Raw genomic sequence first — 27,050 nt, 5'->3', positions numbered from 1 at the left:
CAGACTTTTGGGACCAAACAGTCACAAGGTCTCGGCAGTTGAACCACCAAAAAAGGTTTCAATCGCATCTGTTGTTGCCCGCAGATTCAGTCCATTCATTTTTTCTGGCACCCTTTCATCAATTAATAAAGCATGAGGCTGGTTTCCTCCAGGCAGGGTCCTCTTTAGCAGATCTTTTGATCACCCATCAGTGCCACGTGGAGGCTGAGGATTGCTATAAGTGTCGAGACGCTATATATTCGCATCAGACAACATTTTCTATGGACCTGTTGGGTCATGTCTCGGATACTGGAGCTGGCAACAGCTCCGATACCTCAAGAACAATAACCTTCTCCCACTAGAGTCAGGCCCACTCCCGACAGTGATGCATACAGTGACACTAATTCCAGCCAGATCATGCAGATTGTGTACATGGTGAAGCTTGCTACCTATGCATTCACATTAACATATTGCAAATCACCATACATCCTGCTAGGTAACATGTGTGGTCCCAGCTCTGAATGGCTTTCTTGCCAACAGAATGGCCAAAACACGGGTCATGATGGATGCAGTGGGTACATTGTTGATTTACATTATATAACATTTACATTCAAGACCAAATTAGTAATTAGAGCCATATGAATTTTAATTGTACTTAATTTAACAATCCGTGTTTTATTTTTACAGCATATAATGACAGTCATTTTCGCAAAATGCATGCCAAATGTGGTTAAAAATGTAGAAGTAAAAAAAATGCTAAATTTATTCCATGTTACATCAGTAGTCAGACACCAGGAATTAACAGACGAATTTATCCTCACAAAGTGTTGTATCGAGGTAAAGTTTAAAGTATTTAGGGTAAACTGGTAAAGTAAAATGAGACACACACACAATATATCGAGGTACAGCTGGGACGATGAACATCAGTCTGTCATAGACTACTTACTGCTTGGAAAATATGTGAAAAAGCAAACTAAAAATATTAAAGTAATACCAAGTGGGGACCTTGGTGGGGACCACAGGTTGTTAGTAGCAGAAGACATAAATGAGATGCAGAAAGAAAGTAACCAAACAAGAGAAGAGAATAAAAATGTGGAAACTGAAGAATGAAGAGGAGACAGAAATATGAGAGGAAGATGAAGGATGAACTTCTCAGAGATGAGATGCAAGGTGTCAAGAAGGAGTGGGAGAGATTTAAGAAATGCCTGATTGGAGCTGCAGAGGAGGTGTGTGGTAGAAAGAGCAATACGAGGAAATATAAGAGGAGAGAAAGAAATGTATGTAAAAATTGACAGAGATGCTAGAAAAGGATAAATAAGGAAGTAAGAAACTACTATACAACCATAAATGAAGTAGGAGGAAAGAAAATGGTCTGAAAGTTAAAATGATAAATGAAGATGGAGGAATTATGGAAATGGAAGAAGAGGAAAAGAAACTGTGTGGTAATTATTTTGAAAATCTGCTGAATTAAGATGGAAATGAGAAGGAAGAAGAAACAGACTAGCATGAAGTATTTTCAGTTTTAGATAATGAGGATATCACATGAAAAAAATGTAGACGAAGCACTGAAAAATATGAATTGCAAAGCTCCAGGGATAGATGAGGTGACTATAAAAATGATAAGAGCAGCAGGAGAAGTGGGAATTCATTGGCTCTATAGAGGTTTATTTGGAAGAGAATTGCATACCAGAGGACTGGAGTAAAGGAGTAATAGTGCCGGTGTTTAAGAAAGGAGACAAGAAAAATATGAGAATTATAGAGGGATCACTTTGATGTGCCACTGTGCAAATGTGTATGAGAATATCTTGGAAAAGATGTTAAGGAAGGCCATGGCAGGCAAACGGTGTGAGGAGCAGCATGCATTTAGAGAAGGAAGGCCTACCATAGATCTGATTTTTGCCATAGAACAACTGATGGAGACATGATACGAATTCGGGAAACATATAGTAATGATATTCCTGGATGTGGAGAAGGCATACGACAGTATGAAAAGACAGTGTGTTTGGCAGGATATGGAATAAGCTGGGATTAAGAAAGAGTGAAGAGTGAAGAGACTGTATAAGTGAAACAGTAGCACCATGAGAAATGGAAGAGGAATGACGAAGTGGTTTAAAAAAGATGATGGAGTGAAGCAGGTAGTGCATTGTCTCCATTTTTATTTATTATAGTGATGGAGAGAATAATGAAGAGAGTGAAAAATAAGATTGGAGAAGGAAAGATGAAGACCATGCTATTAGCTGATGATTTGATGATTTGTGAAGGAAAGGAAGATGAAGTACAAGAGCAATTAAAGGCATGGAGTGAGGAAGTGAGGAAGTGATGAAATCTGATATGCGATATAGCACTAAAAAGTGTAGTAATGGACATGACAGGAATAAAAAATGAAGTTAGAAGATACATTAAATTAGATGGTGTTGAGTAAAAACAGGTAGAAACCTTCAATTAACTTTAGAAATCTATCTTTTACTGAAAAATAAATATAAAAAAATCCTCCTCCAAGTCTGGAAATACTAAAGATTTTATTTTGCAGGAACACCTGCATACATATTTTAATTTATTGATTGTTAAAATGTTTCGAAGTAAATGTTGCAATAACTAAAAATTGTGTATTTTTTTTACGCAAGACAACAATTTTCAGCAACTTTATAATATAATCAAGCATTTCGGCAAAATTCTTGCGCGCCTACTGTTTGCCTTGCTGGAGGATGTTGTGAGGCACACTAACTGCTTGTTACAAGTAATGAAGTTCATCACTGAACGGCAGCATGGGCATGATCTATGGAGAGGAGGAAGTACTGTTCGAGTCAAAGTCAAGACATCTTGACTGGTATTCCAACCAGCTACTAATTTACGAGTTGCTAGTCCTTGGAACTGCATTTACTGTCACAGCTGATGGCCGTGACTGTTTCACTGCACACAGACAACTAACTACCAGACAGTTGACATGCGCCAGTTGAACGAATACCCACACGCGATGGCATTTGGCGCGGACATTACTTGGATCGAGTCACTGACAACTATATAACCTCACCAAATACCAAACTGTTTTATTATTCATTGAAAACATTTATTATTAAACGTAGATATTATTTCAGATTTTTCTCGCCCGGGTTTAGAAAATATCACTTAATATATTCTAAACTAAACCTGTTGAAATATAGCATTTCTAAACCAAATATTAATTTTCCCAAATTAACTGCAAAATATATTTGAGAATTAATTGCAACAATTTTTTTTTAAAAAGTAATATATACCTTGAATAGGTACTAATCTGAGTATAAATTTTAATATTTCACACAAAAATGTGTTATGTTGTTATCGAAGCTTAATGAGATAGTAGTATATGAATGGGGCTCCGGAAACAGGATGCAGGATGTGGAGCCGAGAGCCGGCTCCGCCATCTTGGATTTGTGACGTCACGGCGGCAAAAATTCCTCAAAATTCCTCAAAAATGACTCAAAATGACTCAAAATTTCCCGTTTTAAGAAAAAATTTCCCGTTTTCGAGGGAAAAATTCCCGTTTCGAGGGAAAATTTCCCGATTTAGTCCTTAAAAATCCCAACGGCTAGAAATGTCCTGATAGAGGCTTAAGCATCCTTAACTCAAGCCTCAGTTAAGCCTCTATCAGGATGTGACCTTGACCTTTGACCTTGACCCCGACGGCCATCTTGGATCCACCATCTTGGATGACGTCATTTCGTTTTCTCGAACATTCCGGCATTGTGTTATCCGCCATTTTGAATTATGACGTCATCGTTGCAATTTACGTTACGGCCACCATCTTTAAATTTATTATCCGATTTTAATGAAAAAAAAAATTTAAAATTATAAAAAATTAAATAATAAAATTTTTAATAAAATATTTAAAAAACAAACATTTACGACACGGAGTTCGGAGTCCTCAGTTCGAACCCGGTGAGGACAAAAAAAATAAAAATGGTGACCGATCCTTCCCCTGTGGCGGGGGGTGCTGGCAGACTGACCCCCACCACTTATGTCAATGCACATATACCATCAGGTAGTATGACGTCATGTCCGCCATCTTGAAATTTGGACGCCATCTTGAAAATCTTTATTTATTATCCGATTTTTATGAAAAAAATTCCAAAATTCATCAAGAAATTAACGTATTTGAATTCTGTTTGATTATATCGATGTACGTCCTTGGTTCGATTCCCGACGAGAGTAAACAGTCGATCCTTCCTCCATGAAAGCTACCTAGACTGATCTATCACCACCAATACCAAGGTATATATCGTCAACTGGTATGACATCATGTCCGCCATCTTGTCTTCATCCACTGGAGACCACCATCTTGTTTTCGTCTGCTAGAGTGTGCCGATATCATGTAGTATAATTATCTGGTCACCACACCTTTGACCTTGAACTTTGACCTTGACCTTGAAATTTGACCTTGACCTTGAACTTTGACCTTGACCTTGAAATTTGACCTTGACCTTGAACTTTGACCTTGACCTTGAAATTTGACCTTGACCTTGAAATTTGACCTTGACCTTGAAATTTGACTTTGACCTTGAAATTTGACTTTGACCTTGAAATTTTACTTTGTCCTTGAAATTTGACTTTGTCCTTGATGTCCATCACGGATCCGTCATTTTATGTTCAGTACATGCTACCAGGAGCGACCACCTGCTGGAGTACACCATCTTGTGCGTGTACTCGTATTACCATCATGCTAGTTTTATTCTAACATGCTACAGTGCAGTAATCATTTATTATTACTGAGGTACCCACCATCTTTGAAATTTGACCGCCATCTTGAAATCATGTAATTATTTAGCTAGAAATGCGGGAAAAATTCCAATAGTCTCCGAAAAAATCATTTATTAATTTACAAATCGAATGGATGGATCCCTGTCCACGGTTCGATTCTTGACCAGAGACAGTTGTAACTAATTATTAAATAAATGTTAGGTTCTGTTTTCCATTACCTTTCGCAGAGTTTATTAATCATTCACTCTACGAAAATCAACTCAAGTCAATATACCGGACCAACGAATTAAATCAGTGCCGATTAGCCTATTATGAAAGTCTAATTTTTCAATAATCTGAATAACATAAAAGCCGTTCATGTACAAAGCCACACATATAGATCAATTGCCTTCAGTCCATGAGACCGAGTCATGTCATTATCAGACGTATAGGCTAGTCATTTCAGGACCACATGACCTTCGTAATCCATCGTGACATTTTTATACATTCTAAAGGACCAAGTAACCTTGTAAAATATTTTAGTAACACCAAGAGATGATAAACTAGTAAATATTCAATCACTACATTTTGTACTATGCGCAATCAACAAAAAAGGAAGCACCAACAACGAAAAGACAGCACCACCAACGAAAAGACAGCTCACTTGGAAGCACCGACAACGAAAAGGCAGCATCACCAACGTAAATACAGCACATTTGGAAACACCGACAACGAAAAGACAGCAGTGACAACGAAAAGACAGAACATTTGGAAGCACCGACAACGAAAAGGCACCACATTTGGAAGCACCAACATCTAAAAGACAACACCGCCATCGAAAAGGCAGCCCATTTTGGAAGCACCGCCAACGAAAAGGCAGCACATTTTGGATGCACCATCGAATAAGGAAGCACCGACAACGAAAAGGCAGCACATATGGAAGCACCGACAACGTAAAGGCAGCACATTTGGAAGCACCGACAACGAAAAGGCAGCACATTTGGAAGCACCGACAACGAAAAGGCAGCACATTTGGAAGCACCGACAACGAAAAGGCAGCACATTTGGAAGCACCGAAAACGTAAAGGCAGCACATTTGGAAGCACCGACAACGAAAAGGCAGCACATTTGGAAGCACCGACAACGAAAAGGCAGCACATTTGGAAGCACCGACAACGAAAAGGCAGCATATTTGGAAGCACCGACAACGAAAAGGCAGCACATTTGGAAGCACCGACAACGAAAAGGCAGCACATTTGGAAGCACCGACAACGTAAAGGCAGCACATATGGAAGCACCGACAACGTAAAGACAGCACATTTGGAAGCACCGACAACGAAAAGACAGCACATTTGGAAGCACCGACAACGTAAAGGCAGCACATTTGGAAGCACCGACAACGTAAAGGCAGCACATTTGGAAGCACCGACAACGTAAAGGCAGCACATTTGGAAGCGCCGACAACGTAAAGGCAGCACATTTGGAAGCACCGACAACGTAAAGGCAGCACATTTGGAAGCACCGACAACGTAAAGGCAGCACATTTGGAAGCGCCGACAACGTAAAGGCAGCACATTTGGAAGCACCGACAACGTAAAGGCAGCACATTTGGAAGCACCGACAACGTAAAGGCAGCACATTTGGAAGCACCGACAACGAAAAGGCAGCACATTTGGAAGCACCGACAACGAAAAGGTAGCACATTTGGAAGCACCGTCAACGTAAAGGCAACATATTTGGAAGCACCGACAACGAAAAGGCAGCACATTTGGAAGCACCGACAACGAAAAGGCAGCACATTTGGAAGCACCGTCAACGTAAAGGCAACACATTTGGAAGCACCGACAACTAAAAGGCAGCACATTTGGAAGCACCGACAACTAAAAGGCAGCACATTTGGAAGCACCGACAACGAAAAGGCAGCACATTTGGAAGCACCGCCAACGAAAAGGCAGCACAGTTTGTATGCATCATCGAATAAGGAAGCACATTTGGAAGCTCCATCAACTAAAAAAGGCAAAAAGGAAGCACAAGTTACGAGATCTAAGTCTTAGTAAGAAATCATAATACAAGAAATAAAAACATTACATTCTTATAATTTAAATTATTTATTTTATTGCTTTACATTATACAAATGCAAGTAAAACAAGTCATTATTGTATGTAGCCAGCATTCCTCAGTTCCTTGAGTATGAAGGATATTTCTTTGATGCACGAATATTTTCCTGCACAAAGCGAACCATGTAGAAGTCTTAGCCGGTCAACCAATATGTTTGGATCTTTCCATGATGTGTAATCATTCTCTTCTACCACCATCTTCCTTGCACCTTTATAATAAATATTATGATCTCTGGTGTCTTTTGTTTTACCACCAACCTCAGGGTAACTTTCATGTTTGAGACGGTGATCATCACAAGCTTGATCAGATTTATTTAATATATCACGTCGTTTCCATCGTTTCGGTCTCAGGACACCGCCACATTATTCGATCTTGGCAGCTTTAGGTGCTTCATCATAGTCTATGTCTTCGTCAACAGCCTCAGAGTCACTGTAACAATCACCGTAGAAGGAATCGTCTTCACCCAATTTACCGTAATAATTCGATGTTGATGATGTTGAAGTGTCTTCATCGTCTTCATGCTTCCTTTTTAGGAGTCCATCATTTTTACAAAGTAGGAAAGATGTACTTGAATTCGGCTGGAATATATTCTCACTTTTCACGTTAAGGATTCTTCCATTGTCTTCATTCTTCCGTAAATCATCAACCTTCTTCAATTTAAGTTCTTTGTCGAGATCAGAAGATCCAAGAAAATTATTGTTGTAATGCAGATCACTCTTCCTTAGGCTAGTAGATTCATCGTTGTCCTCTAGCTTGTACGCAGGCTTGGCGCTACAAGTTCTGCCATGTCTTTTTAGGCTCTCTCTCCGCGTAAACGACTTGCTACATCGAACACAACTTAACATATTGCGCAGTGGATTTTTAACACAGTCATTCTTCTCGTGTTGTTTTTTATTCTTTCTCAAGATAAACTCTTTACTGCAAAACTTACACCTATGTTCTTTCGATACAGCGTCAGATCCCAAATCGGAATTCATATTAGTTACTGAGACTAATGCCAGATACCAATTGAGTGTTTTAAATTAGATTCAATACTTAAATAGAAATTTTTTCATATTTCATCAGCGAGAATTAATATATCTCATGCAAAAGTACTTTAAGCATGTAGTTCTGCTTTTCAACAACAGATGTCGCCACATGTTGCTTGCAGGTAAATAATATTTAGTTCTTTTATGCGGGATGCGGGATGCTCACTAACGATCGCAAAAGAAGGATGGCTTCGCTAGACTCCAAGGAAAAGGAAGTTCGTCTTGCATGTTGGTGCTCCACAGATGTCTCATTGCGTAATATTAATTTGACTGAGTAATGATATTTGTTAATTCCACCTGATAAAAATATTGCAAGTTTTGATTTAGTAGCAGAAATTATCGAATTAAATGTAACTCCAAATAAAATGACATGTCTCATTAGACCAAAAAAAATCCATGCAGAGAGCGGTTTCTCAGAATAGTCAGAAACACTTGAAGAAACCACAGGAATGATTGCAAGAACACGGGAAAAACCATCAAAATATTGTCAAGAATAATCAGGAGCACACTGAGAAAACCACCATAATATTAACAATTATAATCGGAAGCACACGGAGAAAACCATCATAATATTGACCAGATTAATCGGAAGCACACAGAGAAATCACCACATGTTTTCTTTGATATCATAAAATTACAAGAAAAAATATTTAAATATAAAAATAAATTAATAAAAAAAAAATGCATAAACAGTTTCTGCTAGCTTGTAAACTTATCATTGTTGAACAAAGATAGAGTTCTTGTACAAGCCAGAAATTTATGCATTTTTTTTATTAATTTATTTTTATATTTAAATATTTTTTCTTTTTATTTTTTGATATCAAAGAAAACATGTGGTGATTTCTCTGTGTGCTTTCGATTAATCTGGTCAATATTATGATGGTTTTCTCCGTGTGCTTCCGATTATAATTGTTAATATTATGGTGGTTTTCTCAGTGTGCTCCTGATTATTCTTGACAATATTTTGATGGTTTTTCCCGTGTTCTTGCAATCATTCCTGTGGTTTCTTCAAGTGTTTCTGACTATTCTGAGAAACCGCTATCTGCATGGATTTTTTTTGGTCTAATGAGACATGTCATTTTATTTGGAGTTACATTTAATTCGATAATTTCTGCTACTAAATCAAAACTTGCAATATTTTTATCAGGTGGAATTAACAAATATCATTACTCAGTCAAATTAATATTACGCCATGAGACATCTGTGGAGCACCAACATGCAAGACGAACTTCCTTTTCCTTGGAGTCTAGCGAAGCCATCCTTCTTTTGCGATCGTTAGTGAGCATCCCGCATCCCGCATAAAAGAACTAAATATTATTTACCTGCAAGCAACATGTGGCGACATCTGTTGTTGAAAAGCAGAACTACATGCTTAAAGTACTTTTGCATGAGATATATTAATTCTCGCTGATGAAATATGAAAAAATTTCTATTTAAGTATTGAATCTAATTTAAAACACTCAATTGGTATCTGGCATTAGTCTCAGTAACTAATATGAATTCCGATTTGGGATCTGACGCTGTATCGAAAGAACATAGGTGTAAGTTTTGCAGTAAAGAGTTTATCTTGAGAAAGAATAAAAAACAACACGAGAAGAATGACTGTGTTAAAAATCCACTGCGCAATATGATAAGTTGTGTTCGATGTAGCAAGTCGTTTACGCGGAGAGAGAGCCTAAAAAGACATGGCAGAACTTGTAGCGCCAAGCCTGCGTACAAGCTAGAGGACAACGATGAATCTACTAGCCTAAGGAAGAGTGATCTGCATTACAACAATAATTTTCTTGGATCTTCTGATCTCGACAAAGAACTTAAATTGAAGAAGGTTGATGATTTACGGAAGAATGAAGACAATGGAAGAATCCTTAACGTGAAAAGTGAGAATATATTCCAGCCGAATTCAAGTACATCTTTCCTACTTTGTAAAAATGATGGACTCCTAAAAAGGAAGCATGAAGACGATGAAGACACTTCAACATCATCAACATCGAATTATTACGGTAAATTGGGTGAAGACGATTCCTTCTACGGTGATTGTTACAGTGACTCTGAGGCTGTTGACAAAGACATAGACTATGATGAAGCACCTAAAGCTGCCAAGATCGAAGAATGTGGCGGTGTCCTGAGACCGAAACGATGGAAACGACGTGATATATTAAATAAATCTGATCAAGCTTGTGATGATCACCGTCTCAAACATGAAAGTTACCCTGAGGTTGGTGGTAAAACGGAAGACACCAGAGATCATAATATTTATTATAAAGGTGCAAGGAAGATGGTGGTAGAAGAGAATGATTACACATCATGGAAAGATCCAAACATATTGGTTGACCGGCTAAGACTTCTACATGGTTCGCTTTGTGCAGGAAAATATTCGTGCATCAAAGAAATATCCTTCATACTCAAGGAACTGAGGAATGCTGGCTACATACAATAATGACTTGTTTTACTTGCATTTGTATAATGTAAAGCAATAAAATAAATAATTTAAATTATAAGAATGTAATGTTTTTATTTCTTGTATTATGATTTCTTACTAAGACTTAGATCTCGTAACTTGTGCTTCCTTTTTGCCTTTTTTAGTTGATGGAGCTTCCAAATGTGCTTCCTTATTCGATGATGCATACAAACTGTGCTGCCTTTTCGTTGGCGGTGCTTCCAAATGTGCTGCCTTTTCGTTGTCGGTGCTTCCAAATGTGCTGCCTTTTAGTTGTCGGTGCTTCCAAATGTGCTGCCTTTTCGTTGTCGGTGCTTCCAAATGTGTTGCCTTTACGTTGACGGTGCTTCCAAATGTGCTGCCTTTTCGTTGTCGGTGCTTCCAAATGTGCTGCCTTTTCGTTGTCGGTGCTTCCAAATATGTTGCCTTTACGTTGACGGTGCTTCCAAATGTGCTACCTTTTCGTTGTCGGTGCTTCCAAATGTGCTGCCTTTTCGTTGTCGGTGCTTCCAAATGTGCTGCCTTTACGTTGTCGGTGCTTCCAAATGTGCTGCCTTTACGTTGTCGGTGCTTCCAAATGTGCTGCCTTTACGTTGTCGGCGCTTCCAAATGTGCTGCCTTTACGTTGTCGGTGCTTCCAAATGTGCTGCCTTTACGTTGTCGGTGCTTCCAAATGTGCTGCCTTTACGTTGTCGGTGCTTCCAAATGTGCTGTCTTTTCGTTGTCGGTGCTTCCAAATGTGCTGTCTTTACGTTGTCGGTGCTTCCATATGTGCTGCCTTTACGTTGTCGGTGCTTCCAAATGTGCTGCCTTTTCGTTGTCGGTGCTTCCAAATGTGCTGCCTTTTCGTTGTCGGTGCTTCCAAATATGCTGCCTTTTCGTTGTCGGTGCTTCCAAATGTGCTGCCTTTTCGTTGTCGGTGCTTCCAAATGTACTGCCTTTTCGTTGTCGGTGCTTCCAAATGTGCTGCCTTTACGTTGTCGGTGCTTCCAAATGCGCTGTCTTTTCGTTGTCGGTGCTTCCAAATGTGCTGCCTTTTCGTTGTCGGTGCTTCCAAATGTGCTGCCTTTTCGTTGTCGGTGCTTCCAAATGTGCTGCCTTTACGTTGTCGGTGCTTCCATATGTGCTGCCTTTTCGTTGTCGGTGCTTCCTTATTCGATGGTGCATCCAAAATGTGCTGCCTTTTCGTTGGCGGTGCTTCCAAAATGGGCTGCCTTTTCGATGGCGGTGTTGTCTTTTAGATGTTGGTGCTTCCAAATGTGGTGCCTTTTCGTTGTCGGTGCTTCCAAATGTTCTGTCTTTTCGTTGTCACTGCTGTCTTTTCGTTGTCGGTGTTTCCAAATGTGCTGTATTTACGTTGGCGGTGCTGCCTTTTCGTTGTCGGTGCTTCCAAGTGAGCTGTCTTTTCGTTGGTGGTGCTGTCTTTTCGTTGTTGGTGCTTCCTTTTTTGTTGATTGCGCATAGTACAAAATGTAGTGATTGAATATTTACTAGTTTATCATCTCTTGGTGTTACTAAAATATTTTACAAGGTTACTTGGTCCTTTAGAATGTATAAAAATGTCACGATGGATTACGAAGGTCATGTGGTCCTGAAATGACTAGCCTATACGTCTGATAATGACATGACTCGGTCTCATGGACTGAAGGCAATTGATCTATATGTGTGGCTTTGTACATGAACGGCTTTTATGTTATTCAGATTATTGAAAAATTAGACTTTCATAATAGGCTAATCGGCACTGATTTAATTCGTTGGTCCGGTATATTGACTTGAGTTGATTTTCGTAGAGTGAGTGATTAATAAACTCTGCGAAAGGTAATGGAAAACAGAACCTAACATTTATTTAATAATTAGTTACAACTGTCTCTGGTCAAGAATCGAACCGTGGACAGGGATCCATCCATTCGATTTGTAAATTAATAAATGATTTATTCGGAGACTATTGGAATTTTTCCCGCATTTCTAGCTAAATAATTACATGATTTCAAGATGGCGGTCAAATTTCAAAGATGGTGGGTACCTCAGTAATAATAAATGATTACTGCACTGTAGCATGTTAGAATAAAACTAGCATGATGGTAATACGAGTACACGCACAAGATGGTGTACTCCAGCAGGTGGTCGCTCCTGGTAGCATGTACTGAACATAAAATGACGGATCCGTGATGGACATCAAGTACAAAGTCAAATTTCAAGGACAAAGTAAAATTTCAAGGTCAAAGTCAAATTTCAAGGTCAAGGTCAAATTTCAAGGTCAAGGTCAAATTTCAAGGTCAAGGTCAAATTTCAAGGTCAATGTCAAATTTCAAGGTCAAGGTCAAAGTTCAAGGTCAAGGTCAAATTTCAAGGTCAAGGTCAAAGTTCAAGGTCAAGGTCAAATTTCAAGGTCAAGGTCAAAGTTCAAGGTCAAAGGTGTGGTGACCAGATAATTATACTACATGATATCGGCACACTCTAGCAGACGAAAACAAGATGGTGGTCTCCAGTGGATGAAGACAAGATGGCGGACATGATGTCATACCAGTTGACGATATATACCTTGGTATTGGTGGTGATAGATCAGTCTAGGTAGCTTTCATGGAGGAAGGATCGACTGTTTACTCTCGTCGGGAATCGAACCAAGGACGTACATCGATATAATCAAACAGAATTCAAATACGTTAATTTCTTGATGAATTTTGGAATTTTTTTCATAAAAATCGTATAATAAATAAAGATTTTCAAGATGGCGTCCAAATTTCAAGATGGCGGACATGACGTCATACTACCTGATGGTATATGTGCATTGACATAAGTGGTGGGGGTCAGTCTGCCAGCACCCCCCGCCACAGGGGAAGGATCGGTCACCATTTTTATTTTTTTTGTCCTCACCGGGTTCGAACTGAGGACTCCGAACTCCGTGTCGTAAATATTTGTTTTTTTAAATATTTTATTAAAAATTTTATTATTTAATTTTTTATAATTTTAAATTTTTTTTTTCATTAAAATCGGATAATAAATTTAAAGATGGTGGCCGTAACGTAAATTGCAACGATGACGTCATAATTCAAAATGGCGGATAACACAATGCCGGAATGTTCGAGAAAACGAAATGACGTCATCCAAGATGGTGGATCCAAGATGGCCGTCGGGGTCAAGGTCAAAGGTCAAGGTCACATCCTGATAGAGGCTTAACTGAGGCTTGAGTTAAGGATGCTTAAGCCTCTATCAGGACATTTCTAGCCGTTGAGATTTTTAAGGACTAAATCGGGAAATTTTCCCTCGAAACGGGAATTTTTCCCTCGAAAACGGGAAATTTTTTCTTAAAACGGGAAATTTTGAGTCATTTTGAGTCATTTTTGAGGAATTTTGAGGAATTTTTGCCGCCGTGACGTCACAAATCCAAGATGGCGGAGCCGGCTCTCGGCTCCACATCCTGCATCCTGTTTCCGGAGCCCCATTCATATACTACTTGAGATATTTCCAGTTCCTTAATACTTTGATAAATTCATTTTAATCATATGGGGTCAACTTGTTCAACAATTTTTAATAGAAACTTAAAACGACCTTCTCTCGATTAATGTATTCCTTCAGATTGAAAATGTTGTCCAATTAATAATTTTTATTTGGAAGTTGTCCGTCAGGATATTCTGATGTAACTGACAACATTAGTCAGTAATTTTCTTGTATGGAAAATATGACCAATTTAGGTATTCCATGAAATCTTCTGTTTTATCATGAATCTAAAATTTTGAAATTTACTTTTTTGTATTCATAGAACCCCCTAAATAGTTGTCTCAAATGTTTTACTTTTCTTATGCTAAATTTTCCATCTAAGTTTACAAAATCAGAACATTCAAATATTACAACTCCAAAAATGTTCTTATGTGAGAGATGATACGCAATTCAACAAGTTCGTTTAGTGTGAAATTTATATCCTATTGTATCACTGTTTTTCCAAACATGTGAATGTGAATCACGCAAATAAAAAAAACTAACTTTTGAGTTGTTTTTATATATTTATGTTGAAACAAGTACTGACAGTGCTTATTCATATATATCTACACACACATCCTAATGATATGAAAGTGATTTACTTTGTCTGACTTATTAGGAACTTTGTGCTTTATAACTTCTTGGTAAACAAAATCCTTTTAGATTATTTTCTTTGGTTTTGGAAAGTAAAAAATATTAACGTAAGCTATCGCAATTTTTTGATTTTTTTTACTGATTTAGAGCGATAGTTCTAATTTAGCACTAAATAGGCACATAACATATAACGAATCATAATATTTTGTAGTACCCGAAACATCTCCAACTGTTTGGTAAAATTTGTTATCCCTTTTTAATGAGCCCAATTTGCACGGTCGTATTAAAAACTTAGCATCATTATTTCTTTTAATTTTCTTACCCAGTTACTTACATATACAACAGTTTAACCTGTGAGTGAAATTTTTTTTATAAAAGTAAATGTTCCGTAAAATTTTTATTCAAGAATTGGCGGTTAAGTGAAAAAAGATAATTTAATAAGTACTGCAGTGTCTGCACTAATTAATCAAATTTCATGATGCAGGTACTTCCCTACCCCGGACGAGTATCCACAATTCCCGCACCCCAAAGGGAGCTGTATCTAATGGCACAAACATCTGAAGATAATTAAATTATTATGTAAATCCGCGTACTTTCCCTGAAGTGTTCTCACTCCAACAAGGGTGCAGATAAATTTACTTAACCAAAGAAAAGCAAAGAAATTAGCAGAGTTACTAAAAATATAGGAGTCTAGATAGAGATACTAGTGATAACTCTCAAATATTTTTGCCGTAATTTTACTATCAGAAAATCTTGCAATAAGAACCTGTGTTAAATACATTACCATAAGATACAGACTCGTGAGTTGAATTATTTGCATATTCTAATATGCCACTAGAAATACCAATACTATAATACTTATAATAATTAATATAGGTACGCCTTTCTTACACCAATAATAAATATATAAATGCTCAAACATTTAAGAAACATATAAAAAAAGCAATTTACTCACATTAAATGACTATTATAGTTACCGTCAGTTGGGGTAACATTGGTCCTTTGAGGGTAACTTTGGCACATATGTATCATCACATCTAATAAATATTTGGAAGAGTGGTAACATGGTTTAACATGTTTTTTGTCTTGGGCCAAAGTTTCCCTCAAAGGGCCAATGTTACCCCAACTGACGGTATATCAAAAGACTAGCTCTGTCTTCACAAAAGCAATTATTCTTAAAATAGCTATTCATAGTCTGTGTAGGCTGGGACGCTGAAAACCGACGCGAACTCAAGTGACTAACCGTACAGGCATGATGTAAAATCCTTAGTTAATAACCTTGTTAAAATTTCTTAAATTTGCAAGGAATGATTTCGAAAATCCATCGAAAATGGAAACCAAAATGCTTGGACCTGGGTTTGTACCGTTGTTCTCTGAACAGTGAGTTTTAAATCTTACCAGTCCATCACCTATTTTTTCACAGTACATCATTTTCGAACAGAAAATGTGGTGTTTATAGGTTTAACGCACTGAAATGCAAGATTAATTTTTACATGTTATATAGTGTGTGGCTTATATAATTTAATGTAAAATAAATATGTGATGAAAAATGTGGGAGTAGAACTATTAAAATTAATTTTTGATAACTTAATTAGAGTTTCTAAATGATCGAAATTGATGTTACACAATGGAGTAAAAATGGAAAAATATAAACATTGTTTTCATAACCAAACTAATTATGTTTTAAAATATTTGCCTAAATACATTTGATTTTGATTTTAATTACTACGGGATATTTTGTTATAACTGTATGAAACCAATTAAACAAAATAGTTATTTTAGGGCTGTAAGTAAAATGCATAATAATTATTTCCTTAAGCATGAATTCAAATGATTTTAAACCAATATTATAGGTTTATCCTTTTTGAATAATATTTTTTTATCGATGATTTGATCGTTACATGTGGAAATAGGTGAAATGCTTATAGCTATGAAACAGTTTGGCGAGTATATTGGAACAACATTGAAAGGGAGATGGTCGAGAGGACTCACCGATGTACTTGGACTCGTTGAAGGCCTCGGGGATCTTGCGTGTGAGCACGGCGTACACGGTGCACACGACGATCAGCAGGATTGGGTAGCCGAAGGCGATCATGTAGGAGGCGTCGATGTGCGACGAGCACACCAGGTGGTTGTCATCGCGCGTGGGGTAATGGTGCACGGCGCGCGGGGGCGACACCAGGATCCATACGCCGTTTATCAGCACCTGCCCGCGACAGCCTCCCGCTCATACCCCTCCTCGCAACACCCTGTTTACACTCACCCCTCCTCGCAACACCCCTCCTCGCAATACCTCTCCAGTCACACTCCTCCTCGCAACAACCTCTCGCTCATACCCCTCCACGCAACACCCTGTTTACACTCACCCCTCCTCGCAATACCTCTCCAGTCACGGTTGACCTAAGATGCACATTAATTTCTGCCATTCCCGATTACACTCCAACAATTCACCTTCGGCCAACTTTGGGATTTGTTTTATTTTTGCGCAGGAAAAATGAATTCAAATATTAAAAGTGGTCGGTTAGGTTAGCTACATTAAAACACTTTAAAACACTATGGACGGTTAGTTAGGTTAGTATAGCTACATTAAAAAAAACAGAGAAATATAAATATATATAATTAAACCCGAGGTTGGCTGAAGGTGAATTGTTCGCGTGTAATAGGGCAGGGACAGAACTTGATGGACGTCTTAGGCTTCCCTCCAGTCACACTCCTCCTCGTGACACTCTTCTGCTCATACTCCGCACAACAAATCTTCATTATTACAGTTGTATACATTCTGAAAAAAAAAATTATAAATTCTAAGCACCAATTATTATTTCACAGGAGAAACTATTTGGAGCAGTCGGTCACTATTAATAACAAGACATCCATTACTTTAGTAAAATGCTCAAACAGAAACAACAATTTTAATCCAAAATGATGTAAAATTTTAATGGCAAAAAATGGTAAAACCCAGATAGGTATAGACTTTCAGTTTGGTTTTCTTAAAAGAAAGTTAGAATATTATTAAATAATGATCTTGATGGAAAATAAGAAAACAAGACAATATATTTTACAAATTTCGTATTCCGATTTGTTGTTCTAAAATATTTCTGGTACGTTTTTTAAAATTATTCGTTGCACTGTAAAGTTGCGCTACTTGGGTGTATCAGCACTGATGCACTGACCTGCACGCCCACAAGAAAGCTGCAGATGAGCAGCTGCGAGCGCGGCGAGATGAAGCTGGGCCGCTTGGCCGTGCGCCGGCCGGCATTGAAGATGCGCGCGATGCGGTTGGTCTTGGTGAGCAGCGCCGCGTACACCACGGCGAAGCAGAAGCCGGCGCCGAAGCGCTGCACGCCGCACACGGCGTCCGTGGGGCGCAACACCAGCGCGAAGGTGACGCAGTAGCAGAGCAGGATGCCGGTGAGCAGCACGTAGCTGAGCTCGCGGCCCGAGGCGCGCACCACGGGCGTGTCGTTGTGCCGCAGGAACACGCCGCCCACGAACAGCGTGAGCAGGATGCCCGTGGCCGACAGCGACATGGCGCCGATGGCCCAGCCGCTGGTGGCCCGCAGGAACACCTCGGGGATGTCCTGGCAGCGGGAGCGCGCGTGGTCAGGCACCGTGCCCTGAGGGCAGGCCACGCACTGGGTCTCGTCCAGCGGGTGTCGCACCTGCGCACAGCACACCTGCACTCGCCTCTTGCACGCCGACATGCACACTGCACACACTGCACACACTGACACCCGCAACTCCCGTCTGAAATGTGTCCTGGCAGCGGAAGCGCGCATGGTCGGGCACCGTGCCCTGGGGGCAGGCCACGCACTGGGTCTCGTCCAGCGGGTGTCGCACCTGCGCACAGCACACCTGCACTCGCCTCTTGCACACCGACATGCACACTGCACACACTGCACACACTGACACCCGCAACTCCCGTCTGTCATGTGTCCTGGCAGCGGGAGCGCGCGTGGTCGGGCACCGTGCCCTGGGGGCAGCCCACGCACTGGGTCTCGTCCAGCGGGTGTCGCACCTGCGCACAGCACACCTGCACTCGCCTCTTGCACACCGACATGCACACTGCACACACTGCACACACTGACACCCACAACTCCCGTCTGCCATGTGTCCTGGCAGCGGGAGCGCGCGTGGTCGGGCACCGTGCCCTGGGGGCAGGCCACGCACTGGGTCTCGTCCAGCGGGTGTCGCACCTGCGCATAGCACACCTGCACTCGCCTCTTGAACACCGACATGCACACTGCACACACTGCACACACTGACACCCACAACTCCCGTCTGCCATGTGTCCTGGCAGCGGGAGCGCGCGTGGTCGGGCACCGTACCCTGGGGGCAGGCCACGCACTGGGTCTCGTCCAGCGAGTGTCGCACCTGCGCAAAGCACACCTGCACTCGCCTCTTGCACACCGACATGCACACTGCACACACTGCACACACTGACACCCACAACTCCCGTCTGCCATGTGTCCTGGCAGCGGGAGCGCGCGTGGTCGGGCACCGTGCCTTGGGGGCAGGCCACGCAATGGGTCTCGTCCAGTGGGTGTCGCACCTGCGCACAGCACACCTGCACTCGCCTCTTGCACACCGACATGCACACTGCACACACTGCACACACTGACACCCGCAACTCCAGTCTGTCATGTGTCCTAGCAGCGGGAGCGCGCGTGGTCGGGCACCGTGCCCTGGGGGCAGGCCACGCACTGGGTCTCGTCCAGCGGGTGTCGCACCTGCGCACAGCACACCTGCACTCGCCTCTTGCACACCGACATGCACACTGCACACACTGCACACACTGACACCCGCAACTCCCGTCTGTCATGTGTCCTGGCAGCGGGAGCGCGCGTGGTCGGGCACCGTGCCCTGGGGGCAGGCCACGCACTGGGTCTCGTCCAGCGGGTGTTGTACCTGCGCACAGCACACCTGCACTCGCCTCTTGCTCACCGACATGCACACTGCACACACTGCACACACTGACACCAGTAGCTACCATCCCTAGCCATCATAATTACAAATAATAGTAACTTTTTATCATGTTTTTTAACCCTCTTTAAGAAATTATTTCAGTGTTTTGTCACTGTCTTAAAGTATAATAAAAAATTTTAATTGATAATTTTCAAAAAAATAATTCGATATATTGTATTATCTATTGGTATACGCTTATATTTCAAAAGTTGAAGGTATACTGAAAGAACGATTGAGGTTATAAACAAAAAATAACATATCCATAGTTATCAAATGACAGATGATATGGCAACAAAATGATAATGGTGTCTCTGGAAGGATACATTGAAAATTCCTCCAAATAATTGAAACTGAAAAGAGTTAGTAAACTGGCTTTTTCAGTTCTTCACAGTGACCTTTTGATGTCCCCTAGGATTACACTTTGTTTAGTTCCTTGTTCCTTAATTCATTTTTTCACAGAGGTTCGAAAAGGCCTGTCTGAAAATTGTAGTTTGACTCTCCACTGCTGGCGCCCAGCAGGGTCAACAGGTACCACCGGTATGCTATCGCGCCGACTCGTCCATACTCCGGTTGTATCTGTCTAGGAAGTATCTGGAGTACCAGAAATTGCCTTCACTCCGCGCTGGTTGGAACGTCTTCCCAGCCAACCCTGGGAGGATCTGGAACGAGCGAAGAGGGAGGTGTAGGGTGGGGTTGGCACACCTGGTACTGGGTGCAGTTGAAGCAGTGCCAGCAGCAGCTCTCGCCCTCCACGTACTTCTTGGCCTGGCCCTGGCTGCAGGGCAGGCTGCACACCGACTCGGGCAGCTGCGGCTGTCCCAGCTTGAACTGGATCTCTGCGATCACACGCACACACACACAATCACATACTGCCTGCACATATAATGCAGTTGATAAACGAAAGCAGAGTGTGTGATGGGCACAAGGATAACAGATTATGACAAAAGTATATTAGTTGAAATGTTTGTTTTTAACATGCACAAGGCCTTGGCCTTGATAAAACGAGAAAAAAATTAAACCAATGGACGTAAGTAGTATGTGAATGACGGAGCTGGGACAGGCCTCAGGCGGTGTATTGAGATTGTCGGTCCGCCATCTTGGTTTGTGACGTCACGGCGGCAAAAATTCCTCAAAATTCCTCAAAAATGACTCAAAATGACTCAAAATTTCCCGTTTTCGAGGGAAAAATTCCCGTTTCGAGGAAAAATTAGGATTTCAAAAAACCACAAATGTCTTTTGCCTTAGAAAGAACACCAATTCCTAAAATAGGCTTAAGCATCCTTAACTCAAGCCTCAGTTAAGCCATTTCTAGGAATAAGGATACCATGACCGCCATCTTGGATTATGTCGCCACCGTTGCAATTTTAGTTACGGTCGCCATCTTTAAAATCTTCATTTACTATCCGATTTTAATGAATTTTTTTTTAAAAATTATAAAAAAATTCAAATAATAAAATTTTAATAAAAAATATTTAAAAAGCATACATAAACGACACGGAGCTCGGAGTCCGCGGTTCGAACCCGGTGGGTGCAAAAAAAATTAAAAATGACGACAGATCCTTCCCCCTAGGTGGCTGCTGGCAGACTGACCCCCACCACTTTTACCAATGCACATATACCATCAGGTAGTATGACGTCATGTCCGCCATCTTGTCTTCGATGCTGGAAGCCAACATCATTGTATCGTCGGCTAGAGTGCGCTGACACCATGCTAGTTTAATTCTTACCCACTAGAGTGCAGTAATCATTTATTACTGTGACACCCGACATATTGTCATTTGGCCGCCATCTTGAAAATCCATAATTATTTAGCTAGAAATTCGGGAAAAATTCCAAAATTCATTAAATAAATTTGTAATCTATATACTGATCGATTAGGTCGACTAAGGTCCTTGGTACGATCTAGGATGATGCAAAAAAAATTAAATATAACATCAATTTAACATAAAAGTAACAGGTTCGAGGAATTAAACACCGCAAGTTCTTTTACAAACATAATATTTATTACATAATTTCTATTCTACTACAGGATCACTTACGAAAGCCAGCAATCTTATAATCATTTAGTTCCGCAGCGGTGTGAAATGACTAATTCTTAGCTCCAATCGGTTTGTACTAGACAGAGTCCAGCCAGAACCTTTACAGACATAGTCCACCTCTTCTTGACAGAGTTTCTGGATACCGTTTTTAACAGTTGGCTTCACATCGTTAGAACTGTAAATTACTGCAGCCGATGTCTTGAATGCACACTTCTTCACTTTGTCATCGAACGGATATGGCTTTCCATATATACAGTCCAACCACAAGTTATATTTCAAAGGTCCGTTTGTTGCTACAATATCAGTAAGCTGATTGATTATCTTCTGTCTGATATCGTCAAGAAAATTACAACTGTCCTTCGACTCACCGAACGTATTTAGATAATAGTAGTCTTTCAACGTTCCACGAAATGCAGACTGCGCCAAGTAGAAGCCATTTCGTTCACTTGTAATGCTCCGAACACAGTCTTAGGTTTAGTTCCATGTTCAGACGTCATATCAATCAGTTGCTGGGCATCTGTTTTTTTGGTTGTACACTTTCGTGTCTTCAATCTAAAGCGAGGAGTCGAAATGTCGGCAGGTAGTTCAGCAGTAGGAGCACAGACTCCACCTTTACATTTTTTCGCATGATGTCGCAAACTATCGATTCGAGTAAACCATTCATGACAATCATCACATCGAAACTTGATACGAGAAGGATTCTTTTTGCATTTGCTCCGCTCATGTCTTCGTGCATCATGGAAAAATGCGAACTACGTATCACAGTAGCTGCAAGGATACCGTGCTGATGTAGACGAACCTTTCAGACCCGATCCAGATATGGACGTTGCAACAGTAGTACCATTTCCAGGCATACTCTTATGAACATCGATGCATCGCTGTTGCACCGAAACCTTTACTTTCTGCCGCACAGCAGGACCTTTACATGCCTTCATGTGCGTTTTCATATTATCTTTTCTGGCAAACTGCTTATGACATTTCTCACAAACAAACATTTTACGATATAGGTTCTTGACACATTCGCTCCTCTCGTGTCGCCGAGCATTGCTGTTGTTTGAGAAAATCTTGTCGCAGTAACAGCACCGATGTTCGCTAGTTGTCAAATCAGCATCCATTGAAGTCTCCATCGAGGTCGTATCATCGATCGTCGTGGTTTCCTGCACATCCAGCTCAGTAGTTATTAAGCTATCTTCTGCTGGTGGTATCACATCTATTGAAATCTCCTCCAATGTTGACGTCGTCGTCGTTGCCAACGAGATCTGCTCCACCATTGTCGTCGCTGACGTCAAGGTTCCCGTAGACGATGGTACAACGTCCATCGAGTTCGACGTTAAAGTCGGTAAAGATGCCATCGAGTTCTCAAGAACAGGTAATTACGCGTCTTATGCACCAGATGAAATAATCTAGGTGATCCTTACACCGTCGACGACAGTAACAAACTGACCGACCTGCTGTCTAGGACTCGCTTATATACATGCACCGGATGGAATAATACGCTAGTCAAATCAAGAATCATTTACAATAATACTAGAGTCAAAACAACATAAAAAATAGAAGGACCAACAACGAAAAGGCAGCACATTCGGAAGCACCGACAGCGAAAAGGCAGCACATTTGGAAGCACCGACAACGAAAAGGCAGCACATTTGGAAGCACCGACAACGAAAAGGCAGCACATTTGGAAGCACCGACAACGAAAAGGCAGCACATTTGGAAGCAACGACAACGAAAAGGCAGCACCGACAACGAAAAGGCAGCACCGACAACGAAAAGGCAGCACATTTGGAAGCACCGACAACGAAAAGGCAGCACCGACAACGAAAAGGCAGCACATTTGGAAGCACCGACAACGAAAAGGCAGCACCGACAACGAAAAGGCAGCACATTTGGAAGCACCGACAACGAAAAGGCAGCACCGAAAACGAAAAGGCAGCACATTTGGAAGCACCGACAACGAAAAGGCAGCACATTTGGAAGCACCGACAAAGAAAAGGCAGCACCGACAACGAAAAGGCAGCACATTTGGAAGCACCATCAACGAAAAGGAAGCACATTTGGAAGCACCGACAACGAAAAGGCAGCACCGCCAACGAAAAGGAAGCACATTTGGAAGCACCGACAAAGAAAAGGCAGCACCGCCAACGAAAAGGAAGCACATTTGGAAGCACCGACAACGAAAAGGCAGCACCATCGACGAAAAGGAAGCACATTAATTTGTCATTGACTCCAATATTCATTGGCTCCAATATTCATTAGCTCCAATATTCATTGGCTCCAATAATCATTGACTGCAATATTCATTGGTTCCAATATTCATTGGCTCCAATATTCATTGGCTCCAATATTCAATGGCTCCAATATTCATTGACTCCAATATTCATTGGCTCCATCAGTCATTGACAACTACAGTCTTTTGGTCATAAAAGTCTTTTGGCTCCAAATATATTAGGCTAGAATTCTTCGAGTCTAAGAGACTATGAGACCACATGGTTACAGAACTACGTGACTACGAATCTTCAAGTTTACGAGACTGCGAGGCTACAGAGCTACGAAGCCTCTAGTACACAGGTTTACGTGACTGCGAGGATACAGGACTACCAGTCTGCATGAGTACTTGACTACGAAGCTACTCGTCTACAAGGCTACAATTACAGCATCTGTTTTCGTCAGAATTTTCTCTTTTGCTCCAACTGCACCACCAGCATTATGTTATAAGATTACAAGGCCACCTGCTTACGTAGCTTCAAGTCTACGAGGATACTTGGATACGTAGCTTCAATTCTACGAGGTCCTAAGACTTCGTGACTACGCGACTTCGAGCCATGGGGTTACGAGATTACGTGACTACGAATCTTCATGTTTACGAGACTGCGAGGCTACAGAGCTACGAAGCCTCTAGAAAACGAGTTTACGTGACTGCGTGGATACAGGAATACAAGTCTGCATGAGTTCTTGACTACGAAGCTACTCGTCTGCAAGGCTCCAATTGGCACATCTGTCTTCGATGGAATTTTCTCTTTTGCTACATCTACACCATCAGCATTATGTTATAAGATTACAAAGCTACTTGCTTACGTAGCTTCAAGTCTACGAGGCTCCAATACATCATGACTACGAGACTACGAACCATGAGGTTACGAGACTATGCGATTGCAAGTCTTCAAGGTTACGTCATCGCGAGGCTATAGAACTACGAAGCTTCCAGAACGCATGGTTACGAGAATGCATGACTAATTGACCGCATGGCTACGAAAATTTATGTCTCTAACTGACTACAATAGCACTATTCAGTGGTGAGAGTTAATTTATTTCATGCAAAGGTACTTGCTGCAAGCAGTTCCGCTTTTCAACATCAGATGACGTCATGTTTTGCTTGCAGGTAAAATAATATTTATTTATTTTATGCGGGATGCGGGTTGTTCACTATCGGTCGCATAAGAAGAATGGCATCGATAGTCTTCAAGGAGAAGGAAGTTCGTCCTTCCTGCTAGTGCTTCTCAGATTTCTCACGGTCCGCCATCTTGGATTGCGACGTCACGGCTGCCATCTTGGATGGGTGTGACTTTGACCTTTGACCGAAACCGCAGGAATGATCGCAAGCACACGGATTAACCATCATAATATTGATAAGAATAATCAGGAGCACACGGAGAAAACCATCATAATATTGGCAAGAATAATCAGGAGCACACGGAGAAAAACGACACATGTTTTCTTTGATATCATAAAATTACAGGAAAAAAATATTTAAAAATAAAAATAAATTAATAAAAAAATTTAAAATAAAAACAAAAAATACATAAAATTCTGGCTTGTACTATAACTCTATCTTTGCTCAACAATGATAAGTTTACAAGCTAGCAGAATCAGTTTATGTATTTTTTGAGTCATTTTGAGTCATTTTTGAGGAATTTTGAGGAATTTTTGCCGCCGTGACGTCACAAACCAAGATGGCGGACCGACAATCTCAATCCACCGCCTGAGGCCTGTCCCAGCTCCGTCATTCACATACTACTGACGTAATACTATCTCGAACGATACAGCGATGTTGGGCGTCTTAGCGCGTAAAAAAAATTTGATTTTTGGAAGTTGGTTATTTCGAAAAAAGTACTACTGATAAGTAATGAAGTCTTTGAAAGTCAAGGCAACCTCCTGAAGTATTGTAACACTCCTATTTAAAGTGGCACCCCTGTGCTCTTATACAGAATAGGATCTTGGCAGATAGAGAAAGGTGTTTAGATTTGAAGCCTGTGCATGATGGCTGAGTCGATGCTCTCCCTTTGAGTAAGGAACAAATGATCCTAGATATCTAGAACAAACGGCTAAATTGTTATGTGTAGAGAGATATGGATTCTGTAGTTATTTAATACCAAACGATATTAAATGCGGTTGGAGAGGATCTGACTGTGGTTAAATTGTGCGGAAATGAGACAGCGGAATAGCGAATACTGGATTATAGAGGCTGGACAACAGGAACGTAGGGTCGAAAGTTTTGCTTCAGGCGATGGGACCTCCAAGATTGCAGTTGGGATATCGACTCGTGCTATTCCTGCTGGAGGTTGTGGAGTCAAACAAGCGATCCCGAGTACACAAGCGAGTCGCGCTAGTGGTCACGGCTACCAGGAACCAGTTTCCGCAGCATTCGTCCAACTTTCACAGTGGATACTTCCGGCGCCAGCTCGGATGTCGCGCTCGTCCCACGGGAAAACGCAAATCAAGCGCGTCACGGGACCCACCCGGCGACGTAAATAAACACCCGCTGTATGACTCGCTCCCAACAGAGAGACGGAGCGCTGAGACTGTGTCCCGTTACTACAGTTCGGAACATCATGCGCAGAGCTGTGCATTCCCTGACGAAAGTCATGTCATCAATATAGGCGCAACGTCTTTATAATCCTGGCTCGCTACATGCATCGAATATAAACGCAACGTCTTTCTAATCCTGGCTCGATACGTGCATCAAATATAAATGCAACGTTTTTCTAATCCTGGCTCGATACATGCATCAAATATAAACGCAACGTCTTTCTAAACCTGGCTCGATACATGCATCAAATATAAACGCAACGTCTTTCTAATCCTGGCTCGATACATGCATCAAATATAAACGCAACGTCTTTCTAATCCTTGATCGATACATGCATCAAATATAAACGTAACATCTTTTAATCCTGGCTCGATACATGCATCAAATATAAACGCAACGTCTTTCTAATCCTTGATAGATACATGCATCAAATATAAACGTAACATCTTTTAATCCTGGCTTGATACATGCATCAAATATAAACGCAACGTCTTTCTAATCCTGGCTCGATACATGCATCAAATATAAACGCAACGTCTTTCTAATCCTGGCTCGATACATGCATCAAATATAAACGCAACGTCTTTCTAATCCTGGCTCGATACATGCATCAAATATAAACGCAACGTCTTTCTAATACTTGATCGATACATGCATCAAATATAAACGTAACATCTTTTAATCCTGGCTCGATACATGCATCAAATATAAACGCAACGTCTTTCTAATCCTGGCTTGATACATGCATCAAATATAAACGCAACGTCTTTCTAATCCTTGATCGATACATGCAGCAAATATAAACGTAACATCTTTTAATCCTGGCTCGATACATGCATCAAATATAAACGCAACGTCTTTCTAATCCTGGCTCGATACATGCATAAAATATAAAC

The 27,050-nt window shown here is 40.9% G+C and overlaps 1 protein-coding gene across 1 annotated transcript in view; it reads right to left on the bottom strand.

Moving 5' to 3' along the window:
• Positions 1 to 314: 314 nt before the first annotated feature.
• LOC134536425 (metabotropic glutamate receptor 4) overlaps positions 315 to 27,050 on the bottom strand; it is a 118,225-nt gene continuing 91,489 nt past the window's right edge. Inside the window, exons 5-8 of the mRNA XM_063376138.1 lie at positions 20,011 to 20,144; positions 17,517 to 18,005; positions 16,335 to 16,552; positions 315 to 420 (exon numbers count right to left, since the gene is read on the bottom strand). Of these exons, the coding sequence (XP_063232208.1) occupies positions 315 to 420; positions 16,335 to 16,552; positions 17,517 to 18,005; positions 20,011 to 20,144 (947 nt within the window). The remainder of the gene's footprint in view (positions 421 to 16,334; positions 16,553 to 17,516; positions 18,006 to 20,010; positions 20,145 to 27,050) is intronic.

Source organism: Bacillus rossius, chromosome 11, assembly GCF_032445375.1.
Source record: "Bacillus rossius redtenbacheri isolate Brsri chromosome 11, Brsri_v3, whole genome shotgun sequence".
NCBI classification, from domain to species: Eukaryota; Metazoa; Arthropoda; class Insecta; order Phasmatodea; family Bacillidae; genus Bacillus; species Bacillus rossius.
Note: the sequence above shows the minus strand (reverse complement) of the source record. Positions and strands in the feature narration are given on the sequence as shown.